The sequence below is a fragment of the Eupeodes corollae genome, chromosome 1 (genome assembly GCF_945859685.1).
Source record: "Eupeodes corollae chromosome 1, idEupCoro1.1, whole genome shotgun sequence".
Taxonomy (NCBI): domain Eukaryota; kingdom Metazoa; phylum Arthropoda; class Insecta; order Diptera; family Syrphidae; genus Eupeodes; species Eupeodes corollae.
In genome coordinates, this window is record NC_079147.1 from 49,011,274 (window position 1) to 49,032,952 (window position 21,679).

Below are 21,679 nucleotides of genomic sequence, written 5' to 3' on the forward strand. Positions count from 1 at the left end.
TTTATTAAAAATAAAAAAAATATATTTTTGATCATAAAAAATCATCATCAATTTAATCATTGACAAGAGCTTGAACAGAAAAAGAAGAATTTTGAAATCGTTAAATTAGTTCTTGAGAAAACTTAAAAACAAAATAAAGATTTTTTTGAGGGGTACCCTTCTGGGGGTACCCTTCTGGAGCAATACGAAAATATGTTTTTCTTGTAGAAAGAAGCCAAATTAAGAACACAAACTTTTGAGAAAGTTTTAGAAAAATCACATGTTTGAAGCAAAAAATTTGTGTGTGGACTGCTGTTATTTTTTATTAATAAAATAATAAAATATCCTTACAATAATAAACTGAAAATCTTAATTTCAATCAACACAATTGTTTGGACTGTAGGGGCCAGGAAAGGCAGACAGACGGAAGGAATCGGGGTTCCCAATTTTTTCGACTTCTCTACCGTCGTAATGTCATATTTGATTAAAAACTCTAGTTTGAAATTGTTCACTAATGCAAAACTAGCTATATTGTTCCTATTATGTCGCAGTAAAAATCACTTCAATAATCACTATTTATGTGTGTCAAAAAAATTTAATAATAAAATTGGAGGCTAGTTTAAGGAATTCAAAGTCAACTTAATATAAAATTGATGATCTCTTATTCAAGGTTTCTTTTTAAGAACCTGAATATTTGCACTTTTTCTTAGAAAAAATTTTAATGAAAATAATTTATAGCATGACTAAAGTTTTTTCGCGTTCTAAATTGAGCGAAAATTAAACTTTGAGTTGTTTTTGACAGCAAACGACTTTTGGGTGAATGTCGTTGAATTACTAATAAATCTTTAAATGAAATCTTTACTTATACAACTTAACTGTATCAGCTTTTTGGCTCATATGACCCCCCCCTGGATCGTCAATTGGTCAAAAGTTGATGAATTTGTGCTGTGTTTTTGGAATAGGGCTGAATATCCGATTCATATTATGTTCTTGGTCCAATCTTCAGTCAAAATTAGTACTTTTAGAAACAAAGTTTAAGGAAGTAAAAACAAATGTTGTTTTCATATACAAAATAAATAATTCAAAATATAATGGGGGTCATATCCATTAACGCAATACGATTAGTTTTGAATTGAAGGGAATTCCTATGAAAAAGCAAACAAATTATCTCCCAGGGGGGGGGGGGGGGTCATGACCCCTATGACCCCCCCCCGTGGATCCGCCATTGAATATTTCCCTACAATAAAAATACAAATCGTGATGGACTTGTAACTTTCCTGAGGTGTGTTTTGTAGACAGTAATTTTGTTGGTACTTTTTGTACTATGAACTTGAATAGTTTGCGAAGTAAAGTTCTGAATTTGGAATAGTTTCCTTATTCAAAGTTTAAGTTCAAAGAATGATGTTGACTGCAAATGAAGTCCCTCATGTTGCCTGAAATTGCCCATTGGGCAGGTTCAGACGACATAAGGGACTTGAAAGTTAGGCAAGTTTGTAGTATTTGATTGGCCAGCTGCCAAAAAATTATACCTTCCAATTAAGGCAACTTTAATAGAAAGTTGACTGGAAAGTTAGTCAAGAAAAATCTCCCTAACTATTAAGTCAAGTCTTTTTCTATCAAAATGACAGTAGATCATGTCTTTTAATTCACCCAAAAGCTGAACTTTATCACTTTATGATTTATTTATTTTCTCCTCAACTTTAGTTAATGCTTTCTGTAAAAGGCTTCCTTGTCAATTTGGAAAAGAAATAACTAATATTTCTTTACAATGCAAAATACAAATCGTAGTGGACATGTAGCTTACCTGAGAAGACAGTCATTTTGTTGGTACTTTTTGTACTATAAACTTGAAGTAGAGATTTGGGAAGTAAAGTTTTGAATTTGAAATTCATGACATTTGAAAAACTAACTAGTTATCTTGCCGCCTTGGTCAAAATATACGTTCAAAGAATGAAGTTGACTACAAATGAAGTCCCCTATGTTGTCTGAACCTGCCCAATGACTCTTTTGAGCTGTCAACTTAAAGTTCCAACAATTTTATTTTAAAGCACCAGAGGGCAAATCAAAGCCAAAAGCATTGGAGAATTGAATGAAAAATAAGATACATATGTACTTTGTAGTACCCGTGGCATGATGGTTAGTGCGTTGGACTGTCATGCAAGGGGTCTTGGGTTCAATCCTTGCCTGTGCCACCTTAAAATGACAAATCCTTCAAGGGTAATTCTTGTCATGAAAAAGTGCTTTCTCAAATTAGCCGCTCGGATTCGGCCTAATGTACTTTGTCAGCATTTGACTTTTTACTTACTTAAGGTGGCGCCACAGTCCTGCGTGAACTAATGCGTCACCCAACAAACTTCTCCATCTAGCTCGGTCCCTAGCTAGATGTCTAAAGTTCAGCGCTCCAATTTGGGAGAGGTCACTTTCCTGATCGTCGGTCTTCCACTACTGCGTTGTCCTGTGGGTGTAGATTTGAAGACTTACCGGGCCGGAGCATTGGTTTCTATGCGCTCTACGTGACCCAAACATCTCAGTCGTTGCACTTTTATCCTTTTGGCTAAGTCTACGTCTCCTCCACTCCCCTTCTATGCATACGGGACCGTAGATCACGCAAAAAACTTTTCTCTCCAAACGATAGAAAGTTTGGGATCGTTTGATCTTAGCGCTGGCGTTGTTTTCTGCTTTTCTAGCATCTAACGCTTGTCGAATATCAACTTTCTTTCAAAAATCTGATTGTGATGAAGACAAAAAGTTATTGAACTCAATGTTATCAAAAACCTGATTAAACATAATTTTTTCAGAGCCCTTCGAAAGAAATGGCAAAATACAGATTAGTTGAAAATTTGGCATCTTATTACTGCCACCAGGGACAACTAGATTTAGATTGCCTTTATTGGAACATACTTATCGTACAAATACTTAAATAAGTTTGGTTGAAAGTCAAATGAGTCCGCCAACACAGGAAGATCCAATCGCGTATACCTACTTAGCTTTAGTTGTAAACACGAATACAAATTTCATGGGAATTCGTCGGGTTTAATTTTGGAAAGTAAAAGAGAATAATTAAGTAGGAAGATTAACGCTCGCAATATTGGCGTTTAAGTTTAAGTTAAAAAAAAGAAAACAACAAAATTTTCTCCTATGATGTTTTTTATTGAAGAAGATATAGGCTGTTGAATAATTATTAATTTTGTCACAAACAATCATAATGAATTCAAGTTTTGTTCGCAGGATGTATAAAAACACAATATTATTTATTTAAATTGTTTTCTTTTAGTCTCCAATAAAACACTTTCTCCACTTTTCCCCTTTACAAAACTATTGCGATCTCTCTTGCTCTGTATTTTATTTAATTTTAATTGAAAATGTTTTTAGGTAAAAAAAGAGAGGTTAAAAAATCCAGTTACGGAAATCTAAATCCTTTTGCTGCTGCTGCCATACGAGTAAACGGGTTGGAAAGTTTCATTGTCATCGTCGCACTCCTCAGAACCATCACTCTCGAATGTGTTATCGGGAATATCGTACAAGCGGATCATCTGCTTGTTGGGGTCCTTCATGATCAAGTACTTGCCGTCCTTCTGCTTCATGACAATGTCGATGATGCAACGCAGAATACCCCAGGCATTGTCCATGCTCAGATTGATTTGGGTGGCGAATTCATGGGGCTTGAATTGCTGGGTGCCCAAGATGACATGGCGAGAGGGATCACGAATGTGAGCACGAGAAACATAACCGAATTTCAATTGGTCGGAGCCGGAGAGAACGGCTTGAACGGTCCACTTGGCCAGTTTGCAGGCGTTGTTGCGCAGTTCATTGGCCAAGACGGCACCACGTTGGGTGTCGAGCTTCTGACGCCACTCAACACCGTTTGCCAGTTTCGAATCCCATTCGTTGAGGGCCTTGATGGTAAGGAATTGAGCTTCATTGTTGGGGGTTTGTAGAACGGCGTCGTGCTCACAGCGGGCAACAAGAACCTAAAAGAAAAATTGTTATAACAAAGGATATGAAAGAGTTTTTCCTCCGACTCACAATTCCACCACCCAAATCCCACTTCCTGTAACGGTAGCCCACACTGGCGATCTCCACATCCTCGTCCTCTCCAATGAAAGGATTTGGTTCTTCAAACTTGAACTTGGGCTCCTTTTCGCCGGTCTTCAGAACCTGCTGGCTGAAGTTGTGGTTGATGAAGGTGGCCTCGATGGCCAGATTCCTGGGAGAGTTGGGGGATGCATCGTCATCTGTTGGGGGCTCGACTGAGGTCTCGTTTACGGTCAACAAATCGAACTCTGTGTTGTCACGCTTGTCCATGAAGATCTTGTCGCCGAACTTCTCCACAACAATGTCCCACGAGTAGTTGGAACGGGTGCAGCACATGATGGTGGCCAGGATTGCGTCAGTGGCAAAAACATTACCCACGGTCTTCGAGAGACGACGAATGATTGGATCGTCAGTGGTGGTGACAGTGTGGACGATACGGTCAATCTTCTGAAGAGGACGCTCGTTCTTGACGTTCACACGGTCGTAGCTCTTGTCGTAGTACTCCAGAGTACCACAAGTCACGATGTCCTCGCCCTCCTTGATGTTTGGCAGCGACAACTTGATGAGACGTGGGAAGTCCATGGACTCAACAGTCAACCAGTCGGCACGGACAGCCACGGAAGCATCACGGATCTTTGGGGGAGCGTTACGCATTCCGAACTTCTTGCCCATTCCACGGCGGTTATCGCGTGACTTGACATTCTTTCCGCCCAGAGTGGTCATACCAGATTGGAGCCCACCACGAGAATTGCGTCCCCGGTGCATGAATCAGTTTTGAGGAAGGAAAAGGAGAGCCCACAATAAAACAAAACTGGATTTGAAATTTTGAAATGCAAAAGACTAACCTCGAGTTCCTCAAGTTCCCACGGAAGCGACCACGTTGATGTGGTGGTTTTTGTACACGCGCAGTGTCCACCAGGTGGAAGGTCGTTTCGTCTTCTTCATGGAAGTAGGCGTATTGACTGCCTGTTCCGAAGCTCGATTGGTATTTGCCTAAAGAAAAAGAAATAATATTTTATAACTTCAACCATAAGAACAATCAGGTGGGTCATGCTTCTCGAGTCTCGAGAAGCTAAAAATAGCGAAACCCAGGAAGGCTGCCGGCTTTAAACTCTTTTTCAACTTTGTTTACAAATTAATTTTGACAGATGCGAGTTGTGAAATTTGTTTGGTGCTGGGAAATTTGCCAAGATGGCTACACTTTTTATTTTGCGACACCACCGCAAGCAAACACACGACGCACGGTTTCGCATCGTTTTTAACCTCACTTTGTTTTCAGAACTCATTTTAAGCTTTCTCGGCGAGACTTCTTTCTGTTCATTGTTAATTTTCTTGATATTTTCAATACTTACTCTGATATTTCTTATCATTAGCCGATGAGCCAGTCCAATCACAGATTTTACCCAAACGATCGCTTTTACTGAAAGGCTGGTAGGGCATATCCTTAAATGTTTCGGGCAACTCGCATGGTCCCCACCCATTTTCATTGTACTGAAGTACGGGTTTTTCGAAAATCGGGAATGTTGTGGCGGTAGATATTGGTTCACCCATTGCTGCAATTATTAATTTAACTTTTATTCGAATTTTTTTGATATTTTGATTTGAATTTTTACTTGAAAATGTTTTCTGAAAAAGTTGACGTGACAAATTCAGAAAAGTTAACGGGGGAAAAGAATGACAATGACAGATGAAGAGAAGACATTGCCAGACATAATTTTATTTTATTTCAATCTAAAATTTGACAGGTGTATTTAGTACAGTTTTTGATGGGTAGATGGCGTACAAAACAGGGGAAATTATTTGCAGGGTGGTTCAAGAAATTAAGTAAAGTTCGAATTGATTTTAATTTGGTATTATGACGGCTGAGTGGGCCGTCAGCTAAACTTTTTGTTAACCAATCGCAATTTAAGGGTGTAGATGGTAACAAATCCTTTATTAAATTTAATTATACATTAATGCAATTACTAAATGTAGGAGTTTTTACTTACAATGTTTAGATTTAAGTATTTTTTAACTTGTTTTAAATATCTAGTTAGATGAAACGACTTTACCATTCCAGCATATGAATATAAAAGAAGTATTTTAATGGATAAATACAAAATGGTGGCTGGATATCGCAAGGGTAAAATCGAAGCTAAAGTTGGATATGTAATAAGTTTTAAAAACGTAAGATTTAAGGTGGATATCGTAATGAATGTGCGAGTGTTTACACTCCGCCTGTCAACAGGTATCTTAAGCTTACATAGTTTATTTTGACATTTCCTTGACATACGCGTTTTTTTGGGAACTCTATAGAAAGTGGAAGTTTTTCATACATCAAAGGGAAATTTAATGAATTTCTTTGAAGTCGGGAATTTCAATTTATTTGATGTGAATAATGTACAAATAAACTATTTGCAGAAATTTGGAGAACGAAATTTAAGGTTCGGCGTATAGTTATAGCAGCACACATTAGGAACAGTGATTTTTTTCTGTACTAATCGATTGGGAATGCTTTTCTCAAATTTGGGTAACCACTTGAAGAAGTCTAGTATCTTAAATAATTAACAAAATGTGAAATATTTGACATAGAGAAAAAAACTTGCATTGGCTTGGGTAAAAGATGGAAGAGTACTTGGCACCTCACAGAGAATGTAAACGTGAAGCAGATTCGGAACATTGATTTTTCCAATGATTTTTGAGACGCATCAGTTTTCCTTCTCCCCACGTAATATTCTCCATGATAACATTGCTAGTTTTGATATGTTCACACACATCACAGCCAAGATCTTTTATATCAATGCAAGATCCACACAAAATGAAACTGATGACTTTGAAGCTTTAATCAAAAGTTTTAATTCTTACTTTACTTTACTTTAGTTGACGCTCCAGTTGTGCCCCTCGGCATAAAGTTATAACTTTCACGAGCTTACTCGGTCTCTAGCTTGCTGCCTCCAGTTTCGAATACCAAGTTGACATGCGCCGACCTCAACTCGATCACTCCACCGGAGTGCTTCTTGTTCCCTCAGGCTTAGCGTTGAATACCTTGCGGGCTGGAGCTGTGATGTTCATTCACTCGACATGACCTAGCAATCTTAAAAGTTGAACACGCAGTTTTTGACCAGTGGCAAGTTGTTGTACAACTCGTTTAACTCATGATTATATCTTCTCCGCCAGATGTTACTTTTCCTGTCGACACAAACCGGAATATAGATCGTACGCAGAACATTTCCCTCGAAGATACTAAGAGATCCTTTATCCTTCATCCGCTTGGGAGAGGGTCTATGTTTCTGCACTATACAACACGACTGGGATGATTAAGGTATTGTACAGTGTCTCTTTGGCACTTCGCGGTAGGGCCTTATTCCTTTGCTGCTTAGGCCAAAGAAACACCAATTAGCAAGAGTAATTCTACGTTTGATCTCCGCACTGTCATTTGCAGAATTAACAGCAGTGCCTAGATAAACAAATTCGTTTACCACCTCGAAGTCATACCTGTCAATTGTCATGTTTTGACGAAGTCTACGGTGTGAATCGGCTCTATTTGACGACAGTAAATACTTCGTTTTGTCCTCGTTAATGACAAGACCCATTTTCTTCGCCTCAGACTCGATATTAGAGAAGGCACCCGTCACTTCTCGTTTGGTTCTCTCCATAATGTCGATGTCATCTGCATATCCAATATATTGTGTGGATTTTTAAAAAAATGGTGGCGCTTGCATTGGCGTTGGGTTTGCGCACCACTCTTTCAAGAACAATACTAAAGCAGCTACATGACAGCGCATGGCCTTGTCGAAGGTGGTTTTGAAGATTTCGGATGAGTCTCTTCCAATTTTGACGCAGCAACGAATACTTTCTAAAGTCATCCTGATAAGTCGTATCAGTTTGGTAGTTATATCAAAACTTGTTATATAGCACAGTATAATTCGTTCCTGTCTATACTTTCATAATCTGCTTTAAAATCGATAAAAAGATGGTGTGTTTCGATGTTATGTTCTTGGGTCTTTTCCAGACCTGAAGCAAAACAGGTAAGGGCAAATAAGTTCGTCAGTAAATGGCTTCAGGCGTTCACATAATACGCTTTACAAGATCTTGTATGCGATGTTTAAAAGGCTAATGCCTCTTTGGCTGGCGCAGAGAAGGTGGTCACCTTTTTTAGCACTGACTGCGTCTCGACTACGGTATTTCCCTCCTTATCTTTGCAGGCTCCAGGGCGGGTAGTGAATCACATTGTTTTCGTTTTTACTCTTCTATAAAAGTCCGCGTCTGTTCCTGTTAAAACATCCCTGGATCTTATCGATTTCACGCTGCTCATGGGCTTTTTTATTTCTTCTGAACAAGCGGTTCTTATCCCTTCTCTTGTCGACGTAGGGTTGGCGAGAAGATCGTGTTCTCATTTGCTGCCACAGTCTGTATGTCTCCGTTTTGGCTTTGTTTGCCTGAGCACCTTCGGAGTCGATCCAGGGGTTCCTTGGTGGCGGCTATGAGGAACCTAACACCTTTTCTGCAGATTCTTTGCAAAGTTGCCAGTGGGTCTCTGGGCACATCTCCGTTGTAGGGTTTCTCGCAAGCTCTAGGTTATCGGTTGGCAAAGGAACTGGCGGTATCCCCCTGCTGCAGTCTTCCAACGTTGAATCTTCTCCTCGTGTTTGTTGTTCGCCTAAGAGCTTCCATGGATATTTTAGTACGCACAGTTTAGCACCAACTATCCAATGGTCGGAATCTATGTTGGCTGATCTGTACGTACTAACGCCAAGTTTGCTAGAATAGCAATATGATCGATTTGGTTGCATGTTCGATAATCGGGGAACCGCCAAGTACCTTCGTGGATATCTGGGCGCGGGAATCTAGTGCTACTCAACACCATGTTTTTCTCGGCTAGGAAGTCGATAAGCCTGAGTCCGTTTCCAGATGTGATGTCGTGTAGGCTATATCTTCCGATTGACCTACCAAAGATGCCTTCTTTACCAATGTTGGCGTTAAAATCTCCCAGAAGAATTTAAACATCGTTTTAGTGATTACGCGGTAGTATTTGTGTAGCAAATGTCAAAGTATATAAATTCGTTTGATATCATGTGTAAGGAGAAATTTCTCTCCTTTCTCGAAGAAAACATCTCAATCATCTCTAAACGAAACACAATGATTGTAGACGATTTCAATATTGATATTCTTATTGAAGACAATTTAGCTCTAAAATATCTAAACCTGTTTTGTTCGCACAACTATTTTAATGTCAACAAAAAGATTCCTACACGTATAGATTTTAGAATCCATCACTTTTTTGTAAACAACCCGACTTAAAGCATCGTTTCACATCATGATAAGCTTGATCTATTAGATCACAATTTTAGTATTACCATGTGAAGACATGGAAAATCGATATCACTACATAAGTTTGGACGGATGTACAAGCCATAAGCAACCAGCTGAGATGGAGGTATCACAAGGTTGTGTACTTCGGCCAACTCTTTTGTGTTTGTATATTAGGGTGGAGCAAAAAATTTTTGTTTGTTTATTGGTATCTAATAGTAAAAAAAAGTTGCCTTATAGTCTTAAATATATGAATCCAAAATATTATTCGATTTGGGTAACGATAACTGCCTCCGCAATCACACTGAAACTTTTATTAAGAACGTCTCCTTGTTTTACCCTTTTAAATTTAAAAACCTTTCTTTTGAAAATCAAGTTAGCCATGCTTTTTGTTTCATATCACTTCGCTGTTTTTTTTCTGTGTGCATCAGTCATTTAATTGTCTTTTATAAATATTAAACTAAACTCTTTACAAAAAAAAGAAACATGCAAAGAACTCGAAGTGTATTTAAATGCCCTATTTTTGGTGATACTTGTGATATAAAAGAAAACGTTCTGCCTACCTATGAAGATGCAATAAAGTGCTATGAATGGACGAGACATCAATTAAAGTTCGAATTGGAAACTGCAAAAGAGCCCACATTTCCAGAAGTAGCAGCTACAGTAACATCCAAAATAGAAAATATATGGCGATCTGCATCTATTCCGACTGTAACAAGAACCAGAATCATACAGATGTTGAAAGCATATCATTTAAAATACAAAAATTTACTAAAATCTGTCAAGAGACTTTCCCCAGAAAAATTAAAAAAATTTCAGGAAAGCGGTAAGTTTCTTTTTGATATTACGGCATGCAAATGCAAAGAATTCAATCACTGCACCTGCCCCAAAGAAAAAAAGGTTCCGAAACAAGAACAAACATTTTTAATTGATCAAAGAAGTGTTCGAAGTATGGCAATCGGTGGAATTGATGTTATTGTCACTAACAGGCTGCGAAAGAGTTTGGAAAGAAAACAGACTCGAGAGAAATACCAAACTACTACTGTTTTAAGTAGTACTTCTACGACTGCTGTTTTGGAGATTAGTACTTCTTCTACATCCTCATCGTCAGCGTCTGAAAATTCTGAAAGTACCGATAGCTTCATTCAGACCAAGGAAAAACATATTCCTGAGAAAAAAAGAATAATTTCTTCAAGCGTTGATTTTCCTACATTATCAAAGACATGTGATAGGTATGGAGTATCAGATAGAGCAGCAGCAGCGATAGCGTCGTCTGTTTTGTTTGATATTGGGTCTGAAGTCGGGGTCATCGACAGACATAAAATAAGAAGAGAGAAATCTAAAGCCAGAGAAAAGTTAATGAACAAAAACACAACTGCAGAATTATTTGCATTATATTTTGATGGCAGAAAAGATAAAACCATAAAATTGAATAAAAAAAATGGGAAAATCTGCAAAAGTACTATTTATGAAGAGCACATCTCTTTGCTGCAAGAGCCAGGATCCATATACATGGGATACGTAGTTCCAAAGACTGGTTCGGCCAAAGAAGTAGAAATTGCAATAAGAAGTTTCCTATCAGATGAAGAGATTCCTCAACATCATCTTTTGGCTATCGGTTGTGATGGTACAAATGTGAATACAGGAAAGTACGGCGGTATTATCAGACTACTTGAGACAGAACTTCAAAAACCACTTCAATGGATAATATGTTTATTGCACATGAATGAACTACCATTAAGACACTTATTTCAACATCTTGATGGATGTACTTCGGGACCTAACTCTTACTCTGGACCTTTGGGAAAAGCACTAGAAACCTGTGAACAATTACCTGTTCAAAAATTTCTACGTATTAAAGGGAATGTTTTGCCAGAAATGGCTAAAGATTTAAGTACAGATCAACAGTACTTGCAAAAGATTGTGGCAGCGGTTTTATCAGGTGAGTTCCCACAAGATCTGTCAAATAAATCTCCAGGAAAAATGTCACATGCGCGTTGGCTCACCCGTGCCAACCGCATAATGCGTTTATATGTAACAACAGAGAAACCTTCGGAAAACTTGATCACTTTGGCCACATTTGTTGTTAAGGTTTACGCGCCATGTTGGTTCTCCATCAAAAATAAACCATCGTGCAAGGATGGTACACAACATCTTTTTAACATGATTATGGCTTCAAGATATCTTCCAGAATGGTTATTTCGCGCATCCAGAAAACATTCTTCTTGGCATGGTAACAGATAATAATAAACATATTAGGGAACTGGCAGCTCGGCATATATTAAAAGCTCGCAGTATTCCTCGGTCTTCAACACCAAGGATGTTTGAAGTGCCTCCTATAAATTTCAATGCATCAACGTATATCGATTTGATAAATTGGCAAGGAAAGGTTTCTGACCCACCGATTATGCAAAACTTGTGTGACCAAGAAATTCGGAGCATCGTGGAATCTGGCGGTGAAGTGTTCTTTTTACGGCTTCCGTGCCATACCCAAGCTGTTGAACGAGCTGTAAAGATGACGACGGAAGCTGCTACTTCTCAGTACACAAAAAAGTCCCGACTAGGAGCAATAAAAGCCAAAATAGAATCACGGAAGACTATGCCTAAGTTTGAGACAAAACGAGATTTTCAAGCATCTTAATTTTAAAATACATACATATATATATTGTTATGAGAATGAATTTATGTTTTCTTTATATTGAATTAAAATTCTAATCATCAGGAGTATATTTTGGACAATGTTTTCTATCTATTTATCTTATACTATTTTCAGCCATATCTGTTTACTAAAATCTTGTATCAACTTTTGATTTTTGAAGTCAGTGCGGGGGCAGAAGATCTTAACCAAATTAATTGATAAACTACATTTATTTTTCTTTTAATATAAGGCACCAATGCCCCCCTATTAGAATTTCCAATCCAAAAAAAAAAATTTCATACATTCTTGCTCCACCCTACTGTATATCCAAGATCTTACAAATATCTGGGACTTTGGGTGACTCCTCACGGAACTGGAAACACCACATATCAAAACAATCGAAAAAAACTTTCATCCCTAGCTGGCGTTTTCGGTCAAATTCGTAGTAACGTACCTGAAAGTCTAAAAACACAAATGTACTTTGTATGGAGTAAAGCAGTTCACAGCTTGATTCAAAGTTTACAAGTTGCCAAAAACAAAGCATCAACAATTTATTCGGATCTAGATGGTATACAAACACTCTTTGGATTAATAAACCAGCTCCGAGTTCTAATGGTTAAGGATGAAGCAAAAATGAACATAATGCTCACATTCACAAAATTGCACATTCCTCAGTATTTTCTAACACCGAATTATCTTCAACAAAAAGACACCCTAACCACCATCACTTGCCTTATTATTTTAATTCTGTTCTATTGAAACATCAACAAAAATCAAAAGCATACAATTCTGGAATAACTGCAAACGATGACACAATTATTTAAGGGAATTATGATGTCGTCTTTGTATATAAAACCTATAGTATTATCGTGAAGAAGATATTTTTTAAGTTCGCTCAGCCACTAGGTGGCGTTTGAAGTTTTGTATGTAAAAGTTTAAGTGAAAATAATGAATGCGCTAATGTCGCCGCAGTAGCCGGTCGAATTGACTGCTTCAAATCCACCTGTGGTGGAAATGAATGTTAATTCTATGAAAACCCGACAAATTATTTGCTGACGTTTGCTTATCAGCATCTGTTCTTTTTATCTAACCTGACAGGTCTGACCCAGAAAAAGGTTGAATCATACTCATAACAAAGGGTTTTTCAATTGGCGCGGGTGATTTTGGCACCGGCCGCCATTCTGTTTTATTGAAATCTGTCAAATCTTTTGTTTATAATTCAGTTTTTTATGTCAAATCATCATGGCAAGTTACTCGATTGAACAGTACGTTCAAATTATATGACTTTACTATCAAAATGAGTGTTCGATAGTGCAAACGTTGCGTGCATTACGACCATTTTACGGTGGACGTGGTGGCCCTTCATAGTCGACTCTTCAAAGTTTGGTGGCCAAATTAGAACCCGTACGCTCAAGGAACGCAAGATCAGCCGAAAACATTGCCACTGTCCGTGAAAGTGTTCAGCAGAACCCGAGGAAGCAGTCAATTCCTCTCCGTGCACAAGAATTAGGCCTTTTCCAGACTTCAACTTAGTGAATTTTGCATCGGGACTTAAGCCTACACCTCTACAAGATACAACTGGCCCAGGAGCTCAAAGTTCATGACCATAGACAACGCCGTTTGTTCGCCGACTTTGATCCGAATTGTTTGGAAGAAGACCACAATTTTGGTCGAAAATGCAATTTTAGAAGAGCTACTTTTTATGATAATAATAGCTGAACAATGTCGATAGTTGACTGCAAAAGAATTCCCAAAACTCAGTTCTGAAAGCAAACAGAATCTTGATCGATCTTTTTATGGGGTTTATTATATGTAATTCAATTAATTTTTGATGAATGTAGATCTGTCAAAACAGAAATGTCCCCTTTTTTGCATTCAATTGGACAAAATAAATTGATTTATTTTTGATTTAAGATCAAATCTGAAGTTCTGGACTTATCAGCAAACATTTCTTAATTTTGTTGTCAGAAATCTGAGAACATGATTTTTATGATTCGATTTCTCAAAAATTCTCTATCGCACAATTCAAAAAGGATGAAAAGAAGAACATATGTATGTATGTACATATGTAGCTAATATGACTGCTAGTTGGGAATGATTAGAGCATTGGCTTCGTTCAATCTCAGACAGAAAGGGCATCCGGATACCTTTTTGTTAGTGTTTTGGTGTAAAATAACAGCTGATGAAAACAGCTGAAATGTCAAAAAAGGAATCCAAAGGTATCCAAACATTTCTGGGGTATGTTCATGTTCATGTTCTGACAGAACAGATGATTCAACACATGGTTGAATTTCAAGAAACTTGAAAATTGATTTCAGCTTTTTCTATTTGTTGGTAAACAAAAAGATACAAAATGTTAGTCGAAGTTGTATGTATTTGTTGATTGTTGATGTTCTGTACATAACAGACAATGAAAAGAAGCTATTTGCCTCCGAATTTTAGAAGGTAACTACGATTACGGTCTATTTTTTAAACTTTTTTAAACTAAACATTCTAATCTTCTTGTAGGAGTGCAGAAACAGAAAGGACCAGCTCCGAGACCCAAAAACCCGGCGAAGAACAATTTTTCAAGAAATGGCAGTCGTATAGAATTCCAATCGAGCTTAGAGGAAATTTAAAATAGATTACAGATTAAGGTTATCTCTAATTTATTAAATTGCTACGCACTTATCAATTCATCATCTTCCGACGAATCAGTTGAATTATCCATTAAATGTTTTATCTTACAACAATTTTGACTTTAAAGCTAAAATGTTTCTCTGTTTTTTGTAAACAGCTGAAAGTTGTTTTTATTTTTTGACAGCTATCTCAATACAGCTATCCAACTCGTTCAACAAGATATCTTAAAGTCAACCTATACGAGATACCCTTTCCAATACGAGATTGAACGCAGCCATTGTGTTTATATTTCATTCTCCAGCTTTGTTAATCAGAAAATTTAGAAATATAAAACTTATGTTTTTGGTTTGACAGGTTGCCTAACAAACACGATTGATTTATTCTAGTCATTAACCTACTAGATATGTAAGGCCTTTAAATGACGAGAAATGTCAACATTTTTAATTCGACAAATCGGACCTATGGGCAGTTAATAAAGGAGTTACTTAGGTAACCCTCAAACAATAGTTTTTTTTCTTCTGTCATTACTTGTCGTGAACGTCAAATGGAATTTGACAGCCAGCCTAGAAATCGCCAGAAGAAATTTTTTGAACTAAATCCGCCAAAAAGGTAAATGTTTTACTCTCTCACGCGTGCTCTCTTTTGTAAGAAGTAGCGCACCTTTGGAAGTGTGGAACGACTTTGGACTAAAAATTACTAAAACTGCCTAAAATTAGGCGTGAAACACACGCCTTAATGGACTACTAGAAACCAACGTATAGTTGGTGTAATATGTTACTTATATGTTACGAAACTTGTCAACTTGAATGTTGAATTTTGTTTATTTTGTCAAAATTTATAATAATAAAATAAAAAAAAAAGATGGCGTTTCAAAAAATAATTATAATTTTTTCCGACAAACCTACAAGGGGGCAAGTAAAGCTAAAGAGGTGGAATCACTTTTATGGGGGGTTTCTTGTGGTTGTATTTAGGTTGTGTTTTCTTAGAGGTAAAGAACTTTGAAAAGCTCACAGCTTCTGCACTTTAAAAGTCAGTAATCATTTCTCTATAGTGGTCCCAATTAATAGATACGTTCTGGACAACATTGATTTTAAAGAAGTCTTGAGCAATATTGTTAAAACTTACTCATAAAGCACACCTAACAGTTATTTTTTGTGAATGTAACACTGTCTCAGCATATAACTGAGTATTATCATGACTCAAAATATGGCGGTTTTGTTTCAATTCAATTCAATTAAAAGTGAACTACATCGCGTTACAAAACTGTTTTGATCCTGTGGCTTCAATTTTTCAAATGCCTAAACCAAACCAAATTACCAAACATAAAATGAATCACTTGACAGCTGACAAATGGCCACCAGTTAAAATAGAGTTACTAACTTGAAGTTTAACAGCACTTATAAAACAAAAAAACACCTTTTACTTAACAGTATTGAAGAAGTACTCGTAGTTCTATTTATCTCTTCAAATTAAAATTCTCCAGTTCACTTCGTAAGAAATTAGTTTTTCAATATCTGCTTTCGGAATTAATTGATATTGGCATTGAAATTGGATTCCAATTTTAATAGTTCTTGTTGAAAATTTAGAAATTTAGTGCCGATGTTTATTTCGAATTTAAACTAAGAACGTATTTTAAAGTTTTACAAACATAATTAGATGTGTAACTTTTAGTTCAAATCGTTTCGACCATGTGTAAAGCTATTAACAGAGCTTTGTTTGTTTCTGGGGCAATGCCTCAATCAAATCGGCTGTTCAGCCTAATCCATAATAAAAGTCTACAACTGAATATATATCGTTTTTTTATAACTTTGGAATTGAGGATATACGAGCAGGAATTATTTTAGATAAAAGATTTGAACAAAACATTTTAAATTGCCACTCAAGTTTTTTTTTTATAAAAGTGGTTGGTGTGCATATTTACAAAAAACAAAATCTAAACATTGTTTACTCAGGGGCGTGTTTAACACCCACGTTTCTAGTATTGGATATCGTTTATATGGAACACTGTATTCTTGTAGAATGATGAAAATTACGGATTTTACAGAATAGGAATGGTTAAGGAAAATAATGTTATACCTTAATCACTCAGAGGAAGGAGGCGTGGTATCGCTGTATTATTAGACTATCAAAAATAAATTGCCGTAAAACCTTTGTTAATTTATAATTATTATCATTATGTTTTTTTTTGTTTTTAATTCGTTTGTTTTTCGATTTTTTTTTTAGTTTCAAGGCAAAACTCAAACCCAACGTTCTGAGTTCTGATACTTAAGGCAAGAGTATAGTTTCCTAATTAAGTTTTTTGTCAATTTTCAGTTTTCCCAACAAAGTACTTGCAAAACAATGGCTTAAGTTATTGAACTATGCTGTGGAAGAGATCTCAATCGAATTTTAAAAAGTTTTCCGTGTTCTTAGTGTGATGTCGAATCTTAAATTTTACCTATCCTATCCTTTGGTTTGCAGGTACAAGTTCACCACAAACGTTTTGATGTGATACCACATTAAAAAGTTTATTTTTCTCCTGTTGCTTGAATATGCCACTGGTGCAAGCACAATTACGAGTATTATTATTCTTGAAGAACAAAACATATAAGTACCCCAAGTAACGTACAACTCTTAGTTCTGAGACTGTGCTTCTGTGCATTCTGGGTATTATTGGAAACTTTTTTGAAGAAGTCTTTATGTAGCTCGTGTAAGGAAACTAAAACAAAATAATATAAGAAATCGATTAGCGTTGTTGCCATAAATCTTTCTGCATGAGTTGGCTTCTGATGGTGTATCGTATACTTACAGAAGTTTTTTGAAGGGTGACTTTGGAAGGAATGTTTATCTCTGCATAAAGTGTACCAAGGTACATAAAACAACTTTTGACAATAGCTACTAAATGTTTTCGAAGAAACAAGGCAGGTAGAAAACTTTTTACATGCAGCTAGAGCTGTACGCATGGAGGAGTAGTAGATATATACTCGTACCTTGAATCTTTAGAAGACTTCATTTTAAAAACGATTATATCTTTAAAAGTAATCGTAAGATGACGTGAATTATGCATAGATAGAAGATGGAAGAAAAAATTAACGTTTTTTTTAAATGAAGTTTTATCTGTTCATTTTTAAAAATTGTATTTTATTTGAAAGTCTTCTTTTAGATATATTAACATAAATACGTTCTGAGAGAAGATAGCTGCACTGATTAGTGATACAGCAAAGAATACAAGTGGTATGGATATTATAGCTTAAACTGATATAGTGGATGCTTTGGGATTCGAGCTGGAGGACTAACAATACAATTTTTGTTATATGCTGACGACTTGTTGTTGCTTCCTGACACACCGGAAAGCCTACAGTTTATGATGAATAAGTTAAGTATATACTGTGACAGGTCGAATTTGCTGATAAATACGGCAAAGTCTAAGGTAAACATTTTCCAATCAAGAATAGGTAGCATTGTAGGAATGAAAGATGAGTTTTAAATGATCCATTTGTATTTATTCAGAAAAATTTAAACTTAATTTTCAATGTTCCATTCCCAATTAAAACAAAAATCTTTAGGTTCAAGGACTCTCTTTGGTTTACTAATAATATAAAAATACTAATCAATCAACGCAATACGGCATATAAAACATGGAAACGTTTTAGACTTGAAGTGTTTCGAGCTTATAACGATTTGAGAAACAAAGTTGTGCTTAAAATCAGGGAATCAAAAAAATGTTATTATTCCTCTCGACTAAATCCTTCTCTGGCTGGTCATAGGTAGGTATGTAGAAATGGCGATCTCCAGGCAACCTAGGCTGAGATCCAATTAGCGCTGTAGTGCGCCGTTTTGATACCAAAAACTCGTTTGACCTTTGATTGAAAGGTATAGATTTATAGAGAAGCTTCATAGCGATTATGTTAGAGCCATTTTGTCGCATTGAGAAAAAAGATTAGGTCTCTAATCTTTGTCTCAGATAGCTCATCAAGTTCTTGAAAGAATGCTTTTCCAAAGTATTTCATTCTAGTGTTTGCCAAAGCAGGACATTTGCAGATGAAATGGATTATCGTTTCACTTTCTCTTTGGTCACTACAACTACGGCAAAAGGTGTTGTAGGAATACCCAACTTCTCCGCATGAACTCCTATAGGCCAATGTCCGGTACAAACCGCAACAATCCTGGCTTTGTTTTGCCTTGCCCTGCATAGAAGATCGTTTGTACGGGTTTTGTTATAGGTGGGCCATATCTTCCTAATTATAATGCAGTTGGGTAAATTGATCCACCTTCGGTTTGAATCAGTTTGGTAGATAGAAAAGATTTTAACCTTCAAAGCACCAAGAGGAATGTTAACCATTCCTGCAAGTGAGCTATGAAGGGCCGATCCTTGCCTGGCTAGCTCGTCAGCCCGTTCATTTCCCACGATACCACTATGGCCCGGAACCCGATATTGATGGCCCACAAAATATTTTCTCTAGTTCTCGCAACCCGGAAAGTTCGTCTTCATCAGTAGCTCAAGAGATTCAGCTGGATAGGCTGTCCAGGTTCCATTAGGTTTTTTTTAGAAATGAAGGATTACAATGTTCCTTCGATAAAACTTTACTGAGCCCTGCGGATTCCTTTATGTCTTCGATTGATTGACAGTATTCTCTCCAGCCTTGTCTTTTGTCTGATGACAGGGCTTGCTTGTAAATTTTAAGAGAGTCTTTATACGGTTGGTAAAACTTATGTTTGTGGCAGATATTAAAAAATTGTCCTCGTCATTTTCCTAAGACTGGACAGTTCTTCATTCCACCAAGAAGGAAGGATATTACCGCTATATTTAACTGGGCAAGAGACTCTAAAAGCTTTTCTTATAGAAGTTTCAAAGGTTTTCACCTTTGATTCAAGGTCTCCTATCGATTTAGTGAGATTCGGTAAGTTGCTAAGTTTGGAATTAGAAATTTGACTGAATTTCGTTCAGTCAGTTCTTTTGGGATTTCTGTAAGGCAGAGGGTTTTTCGACTCGAAATTAATTTGAAAAAGAATCCACTTGTGATCCGAAAACGAATTCAGAGGGGAAACTCTCCAATTCTCCACTAATAAATTACGGTTGTTTACTAAAGTAACATCAAGCACATCCTCCCATCCATCATAATTTTCCGAGCTCGGAAAGACGAAAGTGGGAGTATTGCCTCTGTTACAAATGGTCATATTATTTTCAATAATAAAATTAAAAAGTGACTCACCTCGTTCGTTGATCACAGAACTTCCCCAAAGGGTATGCCGAGCATTTGCGTCGCCTCCGATCAGAACGTTTGCCTTTTTGATGTTAGCTTCTGTTATGAATTTGCACACCTCCTCCGGAGGTGATGGAGCATTATGGGCAGAGTAAAAAGACACCAACAGCAAACCCTGTGTATTCTTATCTTCAAATCTGACAACTGTCAGATCGGGAGTGCTTAGATTTGGACATAAAAAACCTTTTCAATGTTTCTTAGCTAAAATACAAGTTCTGGGATTACCTTGGTCTTGATATGCGGTTTTATAAAAGAGGTCGTATTGGTTGTCTTGGAGGCCTCGCACCTTGAGGCCGTTTATCCATGGTTCTTGGATAACGCCAATGTCGAAGTTTTCCTCCCTAAGGAAAACTCTCAGATTATCTAAAGCACACTTAGAGTGCTTCAGATTAATATGGATGACCTTAAGCGCGTTTTTTAATTATTTTTAGCTGAGGAGCTGGGGCCCGGCAACTTGCTTTGGATTGTGACTCTTCTTATAACATCGTCAACCTCGACGTTGTCATCAGCTTTGTCGGTGTCTATTCCCCGACTCTGCAGAATTTTAATTTTGGCATTCCTTATGCCAAAATTGAGTTTGTATTCGGCCTTTTCCAGAGCCCCTAGACTCTCCTCGCTAATCCTCAGAAGGTAAGAGGCGCTGGTCTTCTGCGGTTCTTCTGCCTTTACTACAGCCCAATCGTGCCAGCGGATTTTGCCTCTGAAGACCGCGGATCAGGTCCTGTCCGCTTGGCTTTATGCTCATGAGCGGCAACCAAATGCAAGCCTTCGGTTGTCTAGGGATGTCCTTAGCTGCGATAAGCTTGAGCTTCAAGCCCTCGCAGTCATTGCTAACCTTAGCAATGCTTTTACTAAGGAAATCCCTAGAAAACCTGTCCGCACACTTAATTACCCTATACCCTCTGAGCATCTCGCCAGAGTCAAAACTAGGGTAGGGGCCCTCACTGTTTGTGATAGTGTATGAAAACACCATCTCAGAGAGCTTGCCCTCGATAGAGTTCCACACGTTCAGCAGACCTTTGCTGTTTGTGGAAAGCTCATCCACAACTGCTACGTGAAGGTCATCTCTGACAACCTTACTTAGAGTACGCAGTTGCGTCCAGAAGATGGTGCTTTCACTGGCTTTGTCCGGTCGTCAAGCTTGCTCTTTTTCTGGGACCTGCAGAGCTCTACCTGAGATCTGTTTCGCTTAACGGCCTTTTCTCGGTTGGCCAGAAGGTTGTTGTATTTATCAACAACCTTCTGGTACTTTATTTTATCTTGGGCGTCCCTCTCCAGAATCACTCCTTCTTCATTTTTGGCAATCTTGGCAAGAATGTGAGAGGCCGTTTTGATGCGGTTCCTGAGAAAAGCGCCTTCTGATGGTTTTTGGGTTTCGGTTCTGTATACGGTTTAGGAAGTATAGGAGTGCTATGAATAGCACTGACTACTTCCTGTGGTTTTGGGTTGCTCAAAAGTGCTGGAACTACCGGCACTAAATGAGCTCGCCTTCAAAGTCTCCTGGCTGGAGGCCAAGAGTTCATGCTCCAAGTCTGTGGATGTTTCTACGTTCGTCATGTCTAGTTCGTCCATTTTATGAAAGTTTTTGAATGTCGGTCCCCCGAGTAGGTCGGAAAAAAGAGGTCAGCCCCGGCAGAGCCGATATACCCGGGTAAGGCAGAAGATAAGACGGATCCTGCCAAGGCATCCGAATGAGCTCGTTAGCGACTGGTTCGCCCCCCAGCCTTTCATTCTTCGGCACGGATTATATAAGGCGCTCACACCACCACTGAAATTAGGGACACAGTATCTATGGTCAAATTGCATTGCTACTATTAAGGAGTAGGAAACTTCAGCAATTCAACCTGACCTTAGCTGATCTCCATCTTGACAACGT

At 37.6% G+C, this 21,679-nt stretch overlaps 1 protein-coding gene across 1 annotated transcript; it reads right to left on the bottom strand.

Moving 5' to 3' along the window:
- Positions 1-3,108: 3,108 nt before the first annotated feature.
- Positions 3,109-5,701, bottom strand: LOC129939551 (eukaryotic translation initiation factor 3 subunit D-1). The gene is made up of 5 exons (XM_056047593.1): positions 5,628-5,701; positions 5,367-5,567; positions 4,859-5,007; positions 4,006-4,779; positions 3,109-3,950 (listed from the first exon to the last, which is right to left on the bottom strand). Exons 2-5 carry the CDS (start codon positions 5,563-5,565, stop codon positions 3,390-3,392), a joined length of 1,683 nt encoding a protein of 560 aa, XP_055903568.1. The 5' UTR covers positions 5,566-5,567; positions 5,628-5,701; the 3' UTR covers positions 3,109-3,389.
- Between the last annotated feature and the right edge of the window lie 15,978 nt (positions 5,702-21,679).